This window comes from Sarcophilus harrisii, chromosome 1 (assembly GCF_902635505.1).
Source record: "Sarcophilus harrisii chromosome 1, mSarHar1.11, whole genome shotgun sequence".
NCBI classification, from domain to species: Eukaryota; Metazoa; Chordata; class Mammalia; order Dasyuromorphia; family Dasyuridae; genus Sarcophilus; species Sarcophilus harrisii.
Genome location: NC_045426.1, coordinates 707,862,706 through 707,879,863, shown reverse-complemented (window position 1 = coordinate 707,879,863; position 17,158 = coordinate 707,862,706). Strand labels below are relative to the sequence as shown.

At 40.7% G+C, this 17,158-nt stretch overlaps 1 protein-coding gene across 7 annotated transcripts in view; it reads right to left on the bottom strand.

Annotated features, from left to right (window-relative positions):
* OSBP2 (oxysterol binding protein 2) overlaps positions 1-17,158 on the bottom strand; it is a 232,742-nt gene that overhangs the window by 51,152 nt on the left and 164,432 nt on the right. For all 7 annotated transcript variants that reach the window (XM_031948921.1, XM_031948920.1, XM_031948919.1 and 4 more), the window contains one exon: positions 14,885-15,135. In XM_031948921.1, coding sequence (XP_031804781.1) covers positions 14,885-15,135 — 251 coding nt within the window. The remainder of the gene's footprint in view (positions 1-14,884; positions 15,136-17,158) is intronic.

Genomic DNA, 17,158 nt, shown 5'->3' with positions numbered 1-17,158 from the left:
ATCTGGGAAATCGGAGCCGATTTCCTTTTTGTCTTTTTGCCTCCAGGGCTTGGCACAGTGCCTAGCACATAGCAGATGTCCAATAAACACTTTTTACCATTTTCCTTTTTTTGTTGTTGACTTCTTGATTTAAAAATTTGTTTTGACAAACGAATGGCTTCCAAGTAAGTCATCACTTCCCTACAAATAGGCAAAAAACACCTAATGCAGTCATTGTAACTAACATCCCAGGTAACGCTGCCTTCATAAATTTCTATTGCCTAACAGAATGAAAGACATTAGGGAAAAAAAAAACATTTCAGCCATCTTACACCACCATTCTCTATTTTTCAATGATTATGGGCAGATGCTTGACAATATCTGCCAGTTCTTTAAGCACTTTGGGAAATGGTTTTTCAGGGTCTGTGAACCAAACTCAATGAATCTCTAATTATAGAAGCTTCGGGTACCCAGAAACTTCCCTCTTCTGGTGAGAAGAGGAGGAAGGAAACACAGGATCATAAGATTTTGAGGCTGCCTTGGAGCACCTCTGATCTAGCCCTCTCATTTCATAGGCCCTTATTATCTCTCACCAAAACAACCATAAAAGAGTTCTGATTTCCCAACCTTTGCTCCTTTCCCTTTCCCAAACATTCTTTGTAAAACTTCCTAACTGATCTTCCTAGGGCATAGTTTTTATCCATCATATTCCCTGCTTCGCAATCCTCACCTGTTGTCCACCGAATAAAAAGACGTTTGCTCTGCCTGAGTCACAAGAGTCCTGCATCACCTGGCTCACACATCCTACTCCAGCCACACTGATTTGGAGCTGGGGTCTAGCCTCCATGCCTACAAAGAGCTTCCCTGATCCCTCTCACCCTCTCAGTGTGTCATGGACTTCACTGATGTGGACTCTGGTGACTCCTTCTCAGATTCACCAAAGAAAACACAGAGGATGATAAAGGAAATTAATTCAATGGAAATGCAGTTACCGATGTTTTTAAAAATTCAATAACCCTTAGGTTAAAGGGAATACTAAAGACCTAATCTCCTTGATGCTCTCTCCTTTCCTGATCTCTCTCGTTCAAAGTATTCCTTCCTTCTTTCCATTTTCCTGTAATCCTCTTTGCCCCCAACATGCTTTATCTTAGTGTGCTCTGTGCCACACATTCTTTTTGTTGGTGATGTTGCCTAAATGTTGTGAGTTACTTTAAAAAACCTATTTCCACATTAGTCAGTCATGTTGTGAAAGAAGGAAGAGGTTCTTTCCATCTCACCTCTCTGCGGGTGAGCTTCGCTGTTATCATTTCCCAGGATTATCCTGAGAATGTGTTCTGTTGTGCTGCTCTTTCCATTCACGTTGCTATACTCATTATTTATATTGTTTTGCTGGTTCTGCTGACATTCCAGTTCCCGTAACCTTTCTCTGCATCTATCACTCATATCATTCTCCTTTTGGTACAGTAAGAGTCCATTATATCCATTTGTTTGGCTTCTTTTTGGCAGCTCCTGCTCTATCCTCACTCTGTGTTTCTGTGCATTTGGCTACTACAAAAAGGGGTTGCTATCATGAGGAGTCTGTAAGATGATATATTTATTAAGAGAATAGTAGAAGGGACTGTGGTTTTTGCATGTGGGTGATGCTAGGTAGCTCCTGGGTCTCTTAAAATTCAGAGATCCTCTGACAACAATCTTGACATTTTCAGCATTAATGAAATCAGAAGCAAAAACAAGCGACAGTCAAATGTAACTATGGTTTGTCCTTGGAGAGAACAAAAATAAGGGGGGGGGGAGGCGCTGACAAAACTAATTTTATTGTGCTTCCTAAAGTCAAAACCAGAACTCAAACCAAAAACATTTCACAGGGTATTTGGTCATCTGGCATTTCCATTTCAGCTCATGGAAAAACATGGACAAAAAGACTACTGTGAAGATAACCACAAAGAATATACCAGTATTTATAGTAACGGATGAGGGAAGACATTCTAAGAAGAATTCATTAAGACTCTCAAATTAAATCAGCATATACTTTTTTAAACTGGTGATTTTTCTGTGAAGAACCGAGTTCTCAACTCTTAACTTTGCACTGTGAGCTTAAACAAAATCTGATAGCTATATTTCACTATAATTGTTTGATTTGCCATTCTACGGATTTTATTTTATGCATTTAAAAACACGAGGAGTCCACCAGACTGCCAAAGGATACAAAAGAAGCTAAGAATCACTTATTTAGAATATAAACTAATTTGTAAAATGTTATAGAGGAAGAAGGTGGAAGACTGTGGGGAGCAATGGAGAGAGGAGAAGTTTGTAAATTTAGATAAATTATCTTGAAAGCATTTGAGACAGAACAGGAAAGACAACAAAAAGAAAAATGGAAATAATCTTTTCATATTTCTATAAAGGACTCTTTTTTCTATCAGTGATAGTGGAACTGCCCTATGTGGACCCTAATATTGCAGTTCCAGATGTGGTGCATGAGGAAATAGAAATGGTACCAGAGAAAACAACAATAGGAAAGGGAAGTGGAATAGACCCTACATACACTTAGTATCTGCTCCCCTACAAAGAGAATTCACCCTAAAATCACCACAGAATTACTGAAATCTTTTATTCTAGCACTGTTGCTGAAGGGAACTACCTCTTGGCAACTTTAACTGGTTATAGATTTGTGACTATGACACATATTGCAAATCACCATTGAAGAGAGAGAGAAGGGCTGAAAAATTCTGCCGAGAAGGTCTTAAGGAGGATCGGGCATGCCAAATGTGTCAACTGATAAAAGAATTTTAATAAAATTTATTAATAAAACTTTAATAAATAGAAACATTTTACTATAATTCACTATAATTTCTCCTGTTTATATATTTTTAAAATGCATGTAATTACAAGCAGAAATTGTAATTTATTTAGAAATAAACATGTTCATTCTAGTATGTACAAATGTACTGTGTCACTTGAACCACTCAGCCCTTTGAGACAATCTGAAATCTCTACTTCACTATCCTGAGTAAACTGTGAGCATCCTATGCACAAAGCTGCTGCTGTGACTACAAGACAGAACCACACAATTCTGTGTCTTCAGGGACAGATTCATCATAGCATGTGAGGGACCTGTGGGCCGGCTTCCAGATTTGTTGGACGTCACCCTTCCAAGAGGGGCTTTCTCTCTTCTATGACCTGATCTGTGTCTTCCAACTGTGATCATCCCCTGAAAGGATCTGAAAGCTTTGGGTCCACACGAGGGCCCTGGCTGGACGTGTCCTTTCTGCATCTCCACTCTAGAAGGCTCTAGAATCTTTTCTAGAACAAGGTCACCTACACACTAGCTAGTCCAGTCACCTCACTTTAAGAGGTCACCCAGCTGGTGACCAGGGCCAGCAAGAGAGCTGAGTCCTTTGGTTTCAAATGTGTGGCTGTCATCCCTCGTGCTGAGTGTAACCAGCAGTGTTTGGGCAGAAACCCCTCTGGTCCCAGCCTTCTACCCAGCCTCCTTATTCTCGCCTCCGAAGCCCTCCTCATCTCTGCCTCAGGGCTCCCCGGCTCAGCTCCAGTCCAGGCTAAGAGACAGCCTCTGCAGGAAGCCCTCTCCACCCCCTTACTTCCCATTTATCCCGACTCTATCTTGTTTGTATGTTGTTGTTTGTCCTTCATTTTCTGAGATCAATGACATCAAGGATGATATTTTGACTTGTGTGTGGAGAAGCCTTAGGGGAGGGAGCATTGGGTCGGCCTCCTGCTCCTCCCAAGCCGAGTCCAGGGACAAGACCAAAGTCAGAGTGACTGACAAAACTGGCACATCATCTCTCCCCTCAGACTGAAGCTCTCTGAGGGCGGGCACTGCTTTCTTAGCTCTGACCCTGGGCCTGCTCACAGGCTCTTCCCCCAGTCTGAATGCACTCCCTCCCTCCTCATCTTCACTCTCTTGAAAACACAGCTCAAGTGCCATCTTCTCTGACTAGGAGCTCTCCCCATTTCTGAGCCCTGACACATCTTTGTGGCAGCAGAAGGGGACCAGGGACCCCTTCTTAATCAATAATATAAAATGCGTGGGGAAACAAAAGAAACCCATCCCACTGAAAAAGAGTTCTAAATAAAACAAGCTTATGGACTCTAGGCTAAGAAGCCCAGGATCTTTCCCGAGGGTCCTGCTGGGCCCTTTCCTCCCAAGTAGTGTGTATTGATTTTGTCTTTATTCTAAATATACATACAAGTTGGCTCCCTCCTTTCCTCCCACTCCCAATAAAACTGAGCTCCTTGAGAGAAGGGACTGGGTTTTCTAGGTCTGTGTGTCCCAGCTCTTAACACAAGGCTCAACTTAGAAGAGATGATTAAGAAATGCTTACCTGATTTAAACAGAGTTTGTCAGAGATCCAAAGGACTGTATCAATTGCCTCCCGGTCCCAGTCTCCTATTTTACAGGGGAGGAAACTGAGGCCGGAGAGGGAGAGCGCCTTACCTGATGTACCCAAGCAGATGAGACTGGCTCCTCTGCCTCCCAAAGGGCCCCCGAGACTCTCTGTGGGGCAGCATCGTCTGCACAGCGCACAGCTCTGAATCCCCACCGGCCCAATGAGGAGCTCTGAGTCTCTGTGTCTTACCTTCTGTCGGCTGCAAAAATACCCTCCGGGTGTCTACCCTGTGGGATGCCAGAGTCTCTGCAGTGACATGCGAAGGTTTCCTTTTTTAGCTCTGCCATCGTGGTTTTGGTTCTCCTTATTTTTATCCTCCCTACTTTGTGGGTCTCCTCCTCCTGCCTCGCAGCTTGTGGCTGCCTTGGCCGAGTGGCTGCCGTCCTACTTCCTTCTCTCCTTGCGCTGCCATCATTGGGACTAGACTCTCTATCTCTCATCTCTATTTAGCCATAAATATCCTGGCTGCTTTCAGGGGTGCTCTTTCATACAAATGAACTGGGACACAATTGTGCCCCAGACATCAAGGTAAAAGGTTCTCAGCACCATTAGCCCTGCACTAATCAGGAACCACTCCCTACCTGGAAGTAGTGTCATTGCCAAGGAGCCCTAGAAGCTACACATGGCCCATGATGCACCCTCTGCGTTTACAAGGAGTGTTTTCAGAGGAGGGATGCGGAGGGAAGCAAAAAGCCCTGGGCTCAGGAACGTGGAGAGCCGGTTCTGCGGTCTGGCCTTGACATATGGCTGGAGCCCAGCCCCTCTCCGTCATTCATAAGAGGCAGACTGTCTACTAAGTCCCTTCAGAGCAAGAATTAGTTTTCCCTGGATTCCTGGTGTGGAGCACAGTGCCTTGGCACACAGTAAATGCATAATAAAATATCTGTGTAGCCCGAGCTCCTCTGAGGTTCAGTTTCTTGTTCTTGGGTTGTTGGGACAACCAATTAAGACTGCGGAATCAGAGCATCTCAGATAGTATATCCCCCTCAGACAGGAACAAGAATCCTCTTCCTATTTGTAAGTACTTAGTTGGGGCAGATGCTGGGACCTTCACTTCGCAGATCAGAAAACAAACTTAGAGGGGCTCGGAAATCTGCCAAGGGAAGTTCCTGATTCCTAATTCTGCATCCCTAAAACAAAACTCTCAGACCACACTACGGTTGAGAGAAAACATACTTTTCTGTACTCTGACTATTGCTGTTGGTAAAAATGAAAACATTTAAAAAGTGGGGTCAGAGTGAGAACAATATGATATGGAAATTCAAGCATCCCTTCCTAAGCTAAGGGCAATTATACTCAGTGGAGCTTCCAGTGAAAGCAGGTTTGGCTCAAGGGCCGGCAAGAGCCCAAGAATGGTCTTCAGCCTCCCAGGCAGCCACAGGTGGCAGTGCGTGAACGGAGCCCAGCTGCAGAAGGGGACCCCGAGGGTCCTGGCTGCAGGCCGCACACCTACGTATGACGTCCTTCCCTTGCAGAGTCCTACTTGTCTTTCCAGCCCCATTGACACGGAGCCTCCAAGAAGCAGGTTCCAACTGGCAGCTAGGCTCGTGCAATGGCCTCATTTCTAGAGAAGGAAACTCAGAGCGGGACCAACAAGCAGGCACATGCTAATAGGCACCCACTGACTAAGAGGCATGTCTGGTTTTCTGACCCCAACTCCAAACCTGCTTCTAGTCATCACTGCCAGACCATAGTGATGCTTTGAACCCTTGTTTCCTCATTTACAAAACAGAGAGTTTTGTCTACAAATTCTTTAATGTGCTTCCAGCTCTGACACAGCCCATTTTACGTTCCAGGCTCGTTCCCAGATCTGACATATCATGTCCCAAGATCCCTCTCAGCTCTAACAGTCGATAAATCTCTGTGTATAGGCAGCAGAAGGCATGGAAGTTCCTGGGACTCCACTAAAAAGAGGACCTCAAGCTCCACAGCTGAGATGAAGTCCAACACTTCCTAGAATTGGAGACGCAGGACACAGAAACACTCTTTTGAGAAGCTAGGAAGGAGAGGCTTAGGAGATGACTTTTCAGAGGCCTTTGAAGCTACAGGACAGCTCTGCATAACACTCACATTTGTCAGAATGGACAAGCACCATTTCTGTTAAATTTCTGCTAAATTAGGTTTATTCAGATGGTCTTTGGAAAAAGGTACAAGTCTCAAGCAAAAGACTACTTCTAATGATATGAAAGAGTGCTCTAATTCATTACTAATTAGAGAAATGAAAATTAAAATCCCACTTCACACACCTCAGATTGGCTAAGATGGTAGGAAAAGATGCTGAATGTTGGGGAAGGATGTGGGAAAATTGGGATTGTTGGTAGAGTTGTGAACTGATCCAACCATTCTGGAGAGCAATTTGGAATTACGCTCAAAGGGCTATTAACTATTAAATTGTGCATACCCTTTGATCCAGCAGTGACTCTACTGGGTCTATATCCCAAGGAAATCATAAAGGAGGGATAAGGACTCACATATTTGTAGCAAACCTTTTTGTAGTGGCAAGGAACTAGAAATCGAGTGAATGCCCATCAGTTGGAGAATGGCTGAATAAGTCATGGTGTTGAATGGTATATATGGCATATGAATGTTATGGAGTATTATTGTTCCATAAAAATGCTGATTTTAGACTTAGATGAACTGATGCTAAGTGAACTGAGCAGAAATGAGAGAACACAGCAAACAGTAACAAGATTATGTTAATATCAACTATGATGGACCTGGCTCTTTCCAACAATTCTAATAGATTTGAGACGAAAAATACCAATTGCATCCAAAGAGAAAACTAAAGCGAATGAATGTGGATCAAAGCATACTATTTTCTATCTTTTTTGTTGTTTGTTTGTTTGGTTTATTTTTTCTTTCTTGTGCTTTTTTGCCCCCTTTGGTCTGATTTTTCTTCTCAGCATGATGAATATGGAAATATACTTAGAAAAACTGCCTATGTTTAACCTGTATTGGATTACTAGCTATCTTGGGGAAGGGGAAGAGGCAAAGGGGAAGGGAAGAAATACAAAGTTTTGCAAAGGTGAGTGTTGAAAACTATCTTTGCATGGTATTTGGAAAAAAATAAAATACTATCAAAGAATAAAAAAAAGCAGAAGGCTAGCTGTGCCTCAGTTTCCTCAAATACAAAGTGCAAGGATGGAACTTGATAGATTCTAAGATCCCTTTCAGCTCTAAAAGTATGATCCTTTCATTTAGAGATGTTTAGTATGGCTATTGGAAAATTTTCCCTCATCCCTCCAACAAGAGCCCAGTAGCATTTAATCTAAGTAGATTAAATTAATGGTTTGGCAATGTTCCCAACTTAACAGCTATGTTCTGCTACTGTGCTTGTACCATTCCAGCCAAGTAGATCCCAGATCCCCAGGCACACACTTTCCCCGTTCCCCTTCCTCCTGACTCTTGGATGACTGAGGTGGCCCTACCAAGGGCATTCTACAAACATGACAACAAAGCACAACCTATGAAAGGATCAATTGAATGATTACACGACCTCCAAAAGAACCAAGGACAGCAACTCAGAAAAATTATTCAGGCTATGGCCACTGTGTGTGGGGAACATGTGGCCTTGAATCCCAAGTAATTCTAAGCACAGTTTTGCCTCTGAATCTATGAGTAGGCTAGCTGAGAAACAGCTAAAACAGGGCTTCTTAAACCTTTTCCAACTGTGTCCCTTTTTGCCTGAGGAATTTTTATGTGACAGCTAGACAGGTGTATAAAACAAGTATTACAAATCACTTACTGACAATAAATCATAATTTCATACCCCCCACCACATTCAGTTATCAGATTCCTTATGATCACATAAACCATAGTTTATGGAGCTGGAATCTAAGAAAAGCCACAAACAGTATTCTTTTGAGGCCACGTGAGCTTTTCCACACCAAGGTTAAGGCTTATGGGTTTCTAAATGACACATGAGCAACATTCTTGTTCTATGTATATATAGCTTATGCTCATTTATTATTTTCTAATGCTGTGTTGGTGATAAAAAGTAATAAAAAGTACATATTTGTACATATATACACATATGTATACATATGCAATAAATACACATTTTAAAATATATTATTATATACAAAAATGCACTTCACATGTATTTATTTTGGATTCCCTCACAAATGCTTGGGATTTGACAGAGGCTCCTGTTAGCTAGTTAATAAATTGCTAATTGCCTACCGTGTTTTAGGGACTGTGCCAAGTGCTGAGGAGGCAAAGAAAGGTAAAAATCATTTCTCTGTGCTCAAATTATTAACAAACAGGCAGAGGGAAGGAAATTAACATTTGTGAGGTGACTCCCAAGTGCCAGGTACACTTTTAAACATTTTACACAAATTCTCTCATCTGATCTTCACAAAAATCATAGAAGGAAAGGGCTATGATTGTTGATGTTCAGTTGATTTCAGTTGTGCTAGATCTCCATGACCCCATTTGGGGTTTTCTTGGCAAAGATACTAATGCAATTTGACATTTCCTTCCCCAGTTCATTTGACAGATGAGGAAACTGAGGCAAACAAAATCAAGTGACTTGCCCAGGGTCACATAGGTTGTAAATGTCTGGGGCCAGATTTGAACTCCTGATTCTAGACCTGGTGCTCTAACCACTAAGCAACCTAGCTGCCTCTTGTCTCATTACCAATTATTTCTATAAATCTAATTGCTATGGCTCCCAATCCAGTGATCTTTCCAGTTAAAAAAAACAAAAACAAACAACCCAACCCAAAACAAATAAAACCCCAAAATCAAACTGCAAAGAGTTGGAAACATTTAATGCAGACTAAACTTCTTTAGAAACTGTCTACATTAGGTGCTGCTCTTCTTTCTTATTCCTTCTCTTTGAAATCCTTTTCAGTCTGGCTTCCAACCACATTATTCAACTGAAAATGCTACTATTGGAATGAAATGTACTCTGAATGTTTGATAGAATTTACGTGTGAATCCATCTGGTCCTGAGGTTTTAGAATATGTTTGTGGCTTGTTCAATTTATTTTTAAGATACCAGGTTATTTATATGGTCTATTTCTCCTATTTTTGTCATTACTCATCCATTTCCTTTAAGTTATTAGTTTTGCCCATATAACTTGGCAAAATACTTTCTAATAATTTCATTTATTGCCTCTTGAATTAATCTAAGTTCTTTTTTTAATTTTTGAGACAGCTTGATTTTTTTCTCTTTTTAAAAATCAGATTAGCTAATTCTTTCTTATTTGTTAGCATTTTAAAAAACTGGCTCCTAGTTTAATTTGCCTATCAAATGGTCTTTTGCATTCTATTTTTTTTATTATCTTCTTTAGTTTTCAGAATTTCTACTTTGTTATTTAGAGATTTCTGATTTGTTGTTATTCAAGCTTTTTTTTTTTTTAACTGCATGCCCAATTCATTGATTTATTTTTTGTTGTTGAAAAGTTTAGAGATATAACATTTCCTCTCACAATTATTTTAACTATATATAATAAGCTCTGGCATGTTCTGTCACTATTATCATAATCTTTGATGAAATTTTCTGTTTTTTTCTATTACTTGTTCTTTGACTCATAAATTCTTTAGAATTATGTAATTAGCCAATTTCTCTTCAATAACGGCTTTCTTTATTGACTCTACTGAATATAATTTTATTGGATAGTGATCAGTAAACAATACGCTTTGTATTTCTGCTTTTCTACATTTGCAGGTGAGGTTTTTATGATTCAGTTTATGTTCAACTTTTGTAAGAGAATCATGTAGAGCTGACTAAGTATGCAAATTCCTTTACATTCTTATTCAATAACCATCAGGAATCTATTATCTCTCATTTTAAAAAAAGTTCATTTCTGGATCTTGATTTCTTTCATCAGTATCTTTTGATTAGATCTCTAGATCTGAAAGGAATACCCTAGGTCACCCCATTTTTATAATTTTACTATTTCCCCCTTTATTTGATCAACCTTTCCTTTAAGAATCTGCATGCTATGAAATTAGACATATATACGTTAAGTATTGATATTGATTCAATATATATAATGCCTTTGAGCATAATGTAACTTCCCTGCTTCTCTTTTTTTATATTTATTGTAGTACTGTAGTACCTGAAATCAATTTTGCTACCCTTATTTTTTTGAATTCAGCTGAAACAGATTTCTTCAGCTGAAGATTTTGCTTTTCTCTCATTTTAGTTCTATATGAATCTTCATGTTTCAATTATGCGCCTTATAAATAACATCGTAGAATTCTGCTTTCTAATCCATTGTCTTATCCTTGTCTGTCTTATGGGTGAGTCATCCTATTCACATTCCCAATTATGATCGTTAATTGTCCATTTCTTCAACCTCTAGTCTAGTACTTTCGTTACTTAACTCTTTGCTTTCATGTGATCATTAAGTTGAACAGTCTGTTTCTTCTCTATCATGGTTCTTTTCTCCTTCCTCTGTTCCTGATACCTCCTATGTTTTTACTCTTTTTCCTTTCTTTGAATTCTATCTTGATGTTCCTTCCTCCAACATTTGAGATTGTTTTGCTTATACCTGTTCCTTTAACTATTCTGTCCTTCCTCTTCCTCTATTTCCCTTTTAAGCTTAATGCATTTATGTGTGTATATATATATATATATATTCAACTTTCTCTTATCCATTGAGATGAAAATGAAGTTCATGGGATGCCCATTCTCACCCCTACCTTCACTCTTTGGCTATATACTTTTCATCTTATGTACTTCTATTATTCAATAATGATTTCCTTTTCTTTATTACTCCTTTCCTCCCCAGTATGGTCTCTTGTCCCTTTTATTTTTTGTCTTCCCCTAAGACCACTTATCTTCCCTTGAAACCATTAAAAGAGAAAACCATCTATCGACCTGCTTGTCATTTTAATATGTTTCTTATTTCCCTATTAACAACTAAACAATCAATCCCCATATATTATCTTTCAATTACACAAATGTAGACCTTTCTATATTTTTCTTGGCACTTGCATTTACATTTCCAAATATCTACTCAATTCTAAGTCTTTTCACTAGGAATACTTAGAAATAAAGATTATTTATTCCCTTTTGCATTTATGCTTGGATTTGTGGGACAATTATTCTTGATTGTTAAGCTTTATCTCTTGACTTTGAGAATATCATATTCCAAGTTCTCCTGTTTTTAAATGTAGCTGCTGCTAAATCCTTAGTGTGATTTCTTAGTATTTGAACTGCTCCATTTTCACTGCTTATAATAGTTTTCTTTAACTACCATTTGACTACACTTTGACTACCATTTCTTTGATTCTACATCTTCCCAGTCACCCATTCTCACTAATTCTGTCATCCTTGATTCTTCACTCCATCTATCCAAACCATTATTAGATCTTGACATTTCTACTTTTACAACAACATCTCATGTATTTTCCCTTCTTTTCTCAGACGAATCTAGGACAGTTTCTTAGCACCTCTCACCTAGATTCTTTCAGTGGCCTCGTAATTGAACTCACCACCTCCAGTCCATTCTCCATACAGGTGCCAAAGTGATTTTCCTAAATCATTTTTCTCAACATGTCTCTCCCCCCTCTTTAAAAATTCCAGTGGCGAGGATCCTGGGAAGATGGTGGAGTGGATCAGAAAACTTCAGACTCTACAAATTTCCTCCACAAAAAAGAACACTGACTCAAAGTGAATGAAGAAAAGTCAAAAATAAAAGTTGAGGTAAAGCAGTTGTCTTCCTAAGACACATTTAATGTTATTTTCTCACCTCCACTTTTTAATCCCTCTTTTTTATTCTTTGAAATGTGGTTCAAATCCGACCTTATGGGGCTGTCTTCCTTGCTTCCATCTACTCTGTAAATATCTTGTAGTACATTATTATTAACACATGGTTTCCTCATTATGATCTGAGCTTCTTGAGATCAGAGACTATTTTTGCTTTTCCTTGTATACTCAATATTTACCACAGCACCTAGCATATAAGTGCTTAATAAATGCATGCCGACTGACTGAATCATGAATTCCCTAGACACAAAATGGCCATTAAGTCTCCAATTGAAAATGTCCATTGATGGAAAGTTAACAACCTCTTGAGTCAATATACTCTATTGTTGAAGTTTTAATTATTGAGAAGTTCTGCCTTAAGAGTAAAATGAAATGTGTTTTTCCTCCACCTTGCATTCCCTGGTCCTATTTCTGCATTCTGATGCCGCAGAGAATAATCATGATCCCTATTCCCTGTGACCACTTGAAAGATGGTAATCTTGTCCCTCCCTGCCCAGGTTCTCCAACTGATCTTCACATCACGGATTTCCAATCCTTGGAGGATGGCCTCTTTGGAGAGCTCCAAGGAGAGGCCGTTCAACCACCTGTTGAGTCTGTTATACTGGGCATTTCTTGTAGGGGTTGGACTAGATGGTTCCTGAGTTTCTTTCAATTCTCCAATTCTGTCATTCCATGATTCTCAGTTTCTCTGTGATCCTCCCTCTTGATCTTTTCCATCTTTAAATGCCCTTCTTAATATAAATAGGTCCAGTACTAAATAAATATGACACATGAGCATAATTAGGGCAGAGGACAACAGTCAATTACTCTCCTTGTTCTGAACTAGTCTAATAGCGAATTAATTTTTTGGTGATAGAACAAGAGCTAAGAATCTCACAGGGTCACAGCTTGGGTATCCCAGAGTAGGGATGCCCTGATACCCTTAACATATTACCGCTCAGCCTGGTGGGCAGTCATTTTTTGAGACAGTTTGGTTTTTAATATTCAAATAGGAGCATGAGATACATTGAAAGTGGCAAGGTTCAAAGAGTTTGGGTGTGAGTAGAGACTGTCTTGCCTGAGGACTACTTCACAATGACAAGAAAACACAGATGTTTAGAGACAGAAAGGACTTCCTATGACTCCCTAATATTTTGCCTCATTTTATACAGGAGGAAAAGGGGACTTTTGAAAAGGAGGTCATGGAGTGGTATGCCTTCAAACTTTTATACATGGAGAGATCCACAGATGTGCAGGGATAGCCCCAGAGTCCCATGGTCATTTGGCCCAAGTTCCTCAAGCCAGACTTATCCCTAAGAGAGAGTGGAACCTCCTAGCCACGGCAGAGTTTGTAAAATCTGTAAGGCAGCAACTCTCAGGGGCATCCAAGTCTGAAAGGCCGCCAGACCCCTCAAACATGATCCTGTCACATCCCACAAACTCAGATATTAATTTAGCCTTCTTTTGGGGGGAAGTGGAGAATGAAGGAATGTCTGGATTTGTGACATCACTGGTGTAATAAGCTCTAAGTGAGCACTCACTTCCAATGTAGGTCTGTAATGATTCTGCAATTTATAATCTTAAAGCAAGTCACCTGAGAAGTAATTTGTAAGCATCATATATGGCACCTAGGGATGCCATAGCGCACATAATTCTGACCTGGAGACAGGAATGGTTTAAATATGGCCTCAGACACCAGCTGTGGGATCCTGTTTTCTTCAGTTCCCACATCTATAAAATGAGCTGGAGAAGAAAATGACAAACCCCCTAGTATCTTTGCCAAGAAAACCCCCAAAAGGAGTCACAAAGAGTTGACCATGACTGAAACGACTGAACAACAAGAAGGATCACATTCCTAGTATGTGTCACAGAAGGGAACTGAAACTAGGTTTTTCTGGCTCTCTAATCACTACTCCATGAGATACTCCATGTAGTATTCGTGTAACTTCACAAAATAGAACACTGACAGCATTTTTCTAGTCAAGAACTAGAAACTACACCGCATATCTTACTGCCCCAGACTAGGATCTTGCCTTCATGGCTGGTCTAAAGGACTTCTGGAAGAATCTAAACAGAAGTTTGTGGAAACCATACTTAGGACCAAGATTACGTATTGCATGTGGAGAAAGTAACCACTTCAAGGGTCTTGGCTATATCATATAGTTCAAAGATTCTAGATTTGCTTTCTTAGGCATAAAACATCCTCTTCCTAGAATTTAGAGCTGCAAAGGTCCGAGACACTCATACTGTCTAACCATTTCCTTTTACAGATTAAGAAAACGTAATCTTATAAGGGAAAAGGCCTTCCCTGTAAGGAGTAGGCAGCTGACAGAGCTGGTGTTCAAACGCAGGTTCTCCAATTTTGATTTCAATATTCTTTTCCATTACAGATCAGAATTCAATCCAATCTCAACTTTTACTTAATCCTACACCTCTTGCCTTGTTAAGAAAATATACATTTTAGAAATACATCCTTGCTACAAACTATTACACTCGGAAGATGACAATAAAGAGGAAAAGTGTGAGAATGATATAAAAAAAGATACACACACAAAACCCATTGCACGCGTGCGTGTGTGTGTGTGTGTGCAAGCGCACATGCCGCACACAGACATCTGTCTGGACTAGCCACTCCCACCTAGGTAGCCAATACAAGGTTCATTTAGGCACACACTAACTATACCAGCCTGACTGGATGTTTATGTCTCAGCCTTGGCCAGACTTAGCTCTGGAAGGAAGCTGGGACCGAGGATCAACAGGAGTGAGGGAAAAAAGCAGGGTTGGCACTTACATTGATCATAGCATTGGAGGTGATCCGAAATAGGGTGGCCCGCTCACTAACTGCTTTTAGCTTCTCCCCACTTTCGACAGGTATTTTCAGGCTCTCCAGCTCATTCAGCGACCTCTGGAGAGCTGCTCCATGTTTTGAGATAAGGTCATTGCATATGCTTAGGTCATCCAACTTGCCCAAAAGAATGCTTAAGGTGTTCTGCAGGTCACTCTTGTCAGAATGGTTGGGGACCTCCTCATCACCAGAGTCATCTGTGCAAGGAGGAAAGGGGGAAAGATGGTTTCCATGGTTACCATTGGACCACTTTCAAACATCAAGCCCACCCAGTCTACTTGGCAAAGGAAAGAGTAAGAGGGATGGTCAGCCAGCAGCCACTGCTTCGGCTGGAGTTCTGCTCCGTTCTAAGTGCCCCAAGCAGCTTCTTGTCATCTCTGCTTCTAGAGCTAGGATGCAGTCTCTGTGTGCAGCTTTCCACCCCACCCCCATGCCATCTCTCCAAGCTGTTCACTTCCTGTGCTTGGCTCCTAGAATCCAACACAAGAGAAATATGTTCCAGAACACTGCCCTTTCATCAGAGAAGGGGAGTTTTCAAAGGAACAACTGACCTGTGTGGTCTGCAAAGAGAAGAGACCCTAGTCCATACCCAAAGCTGGGTTACATTACTTGCTCCCAGGGTAACTGAGCCCTTCTTCTTGGGGCTCAGTTTCTTCCTCTGTAAAAAAAAAAAGTAGACTGGACTAGGTCATCTCCAAATCCACTGACTCTAATGAAACGCCGGTTGGGCCCACACGGCCCCTCCCTGGTCCTTGCTCCGGCCCTCCCATGGGAAGCAGCGGGCCGTGGTTTGGTGCTGCCAGTCCTTCTGCCGAGTCACTGCCTCTTTGAGGCTCGATTCCCTCTTTTGTTTAAGATGTTCAAAAGGGAGCAGGAGATGCGAGGCTCTGCTGGAAAAATCTTTTGTCAAACACTGCAAAGAGCAAGAGTAACTCACCTTTCTTCCTAACACTCTTGAAAGCTAAGCAGTGCCAAGGTCATCATCTCCATTTTAGGGATAAGGAGACTTATAGAGAATTAAGGTCTCTCCACAGACCTCATGGGCAGCTGGATATGGACTTGATCAGAAGCACTGAACTAAATGCTGACTAAGCAACAGGCTTTGCGCTGGGCACCGGAGGAGAAAAGACAGAAATGAAATCATCTCCACCTTCAAGGAGTCTCCATTCTGCCTGAAGACACAGCATGTACATACATAGAGTGGGGTAGGAGGGGTCAGGAAAGGCCCTGGATATAACTCGGTGCTTCAGCTGGAGGAAACATACTCTGTTTAGGGCTCAGGCAGTACAAAGAGCCATTGCCTGATGGATAAATGGACAAAAGTTATGAACAGGCAATTTTCAGAGGAGGAAATCAAAGCTGCCAATAGCCATATGAATAAATGTTCAGAATCACCATTAGAGAGATGAAAATAAAAACAAGTCTGAGGTACCACCTCATCTATCAGATTGACTAAAATGACAGAAATACATCATCCTTTCTAGTGTAAGTTGTGCCATCTTATAACCCTGATTCCACTGATCATGTATAAAAGTCTAGAATGAATTATGAAGCAGGAATTCCTATAGAAGGGCAGGCAGAGTAAAAGTGGAACAAGAATGGGAGGTAGGGCTAAAGAGGATGGAGAGGAAGAACAGGAAACAGAAGGTTGGGGAGGAAGGTAGCTTGTTTTTCTGGCGGTGGGTAATTTAGTATCACAGGGGTTGAAAGAGGAAGTAGGTGGTGTGACTTTGTAAGGCCCAGTGATGAGGGTGGGCAGAGGAGGAGATGATCTTTGTACTAGTGCTGAAGAAATGCTCTTTATCTTGGGAAGACTGCTATGTACTAATTAAGACTGTAGTAAGCTAAAGCAGGAAAACTATTCATACAATGATCACAACATTAAGAAGAAAAATCTTGGAAAGACTTAAGGAGTCTGATCAATAACCAAATCATGATTCCAAAAGACTGATGATGAAGCAAATCTCTTTGGTGGAAAGGTGATGAAGTAGCAGCAGAATGAGACATTTGCAGATTCGATCAGTTCAATGTGTTTTCTTCACTGTACTTTTGGTATAAGAGGGCTTTCTTTGGGGAGACAGGGAAGAGATGAAGGACAAAGTAGAAAGATAGTGCTGATGACACCACAAAACCCTCCCATTCCAGACACAAAGGAAGTGATCTTTCTGTCCTCAGTTCCCGCACAGCTTTTGGCTTATCTTTCTCTCATGTACCATACAA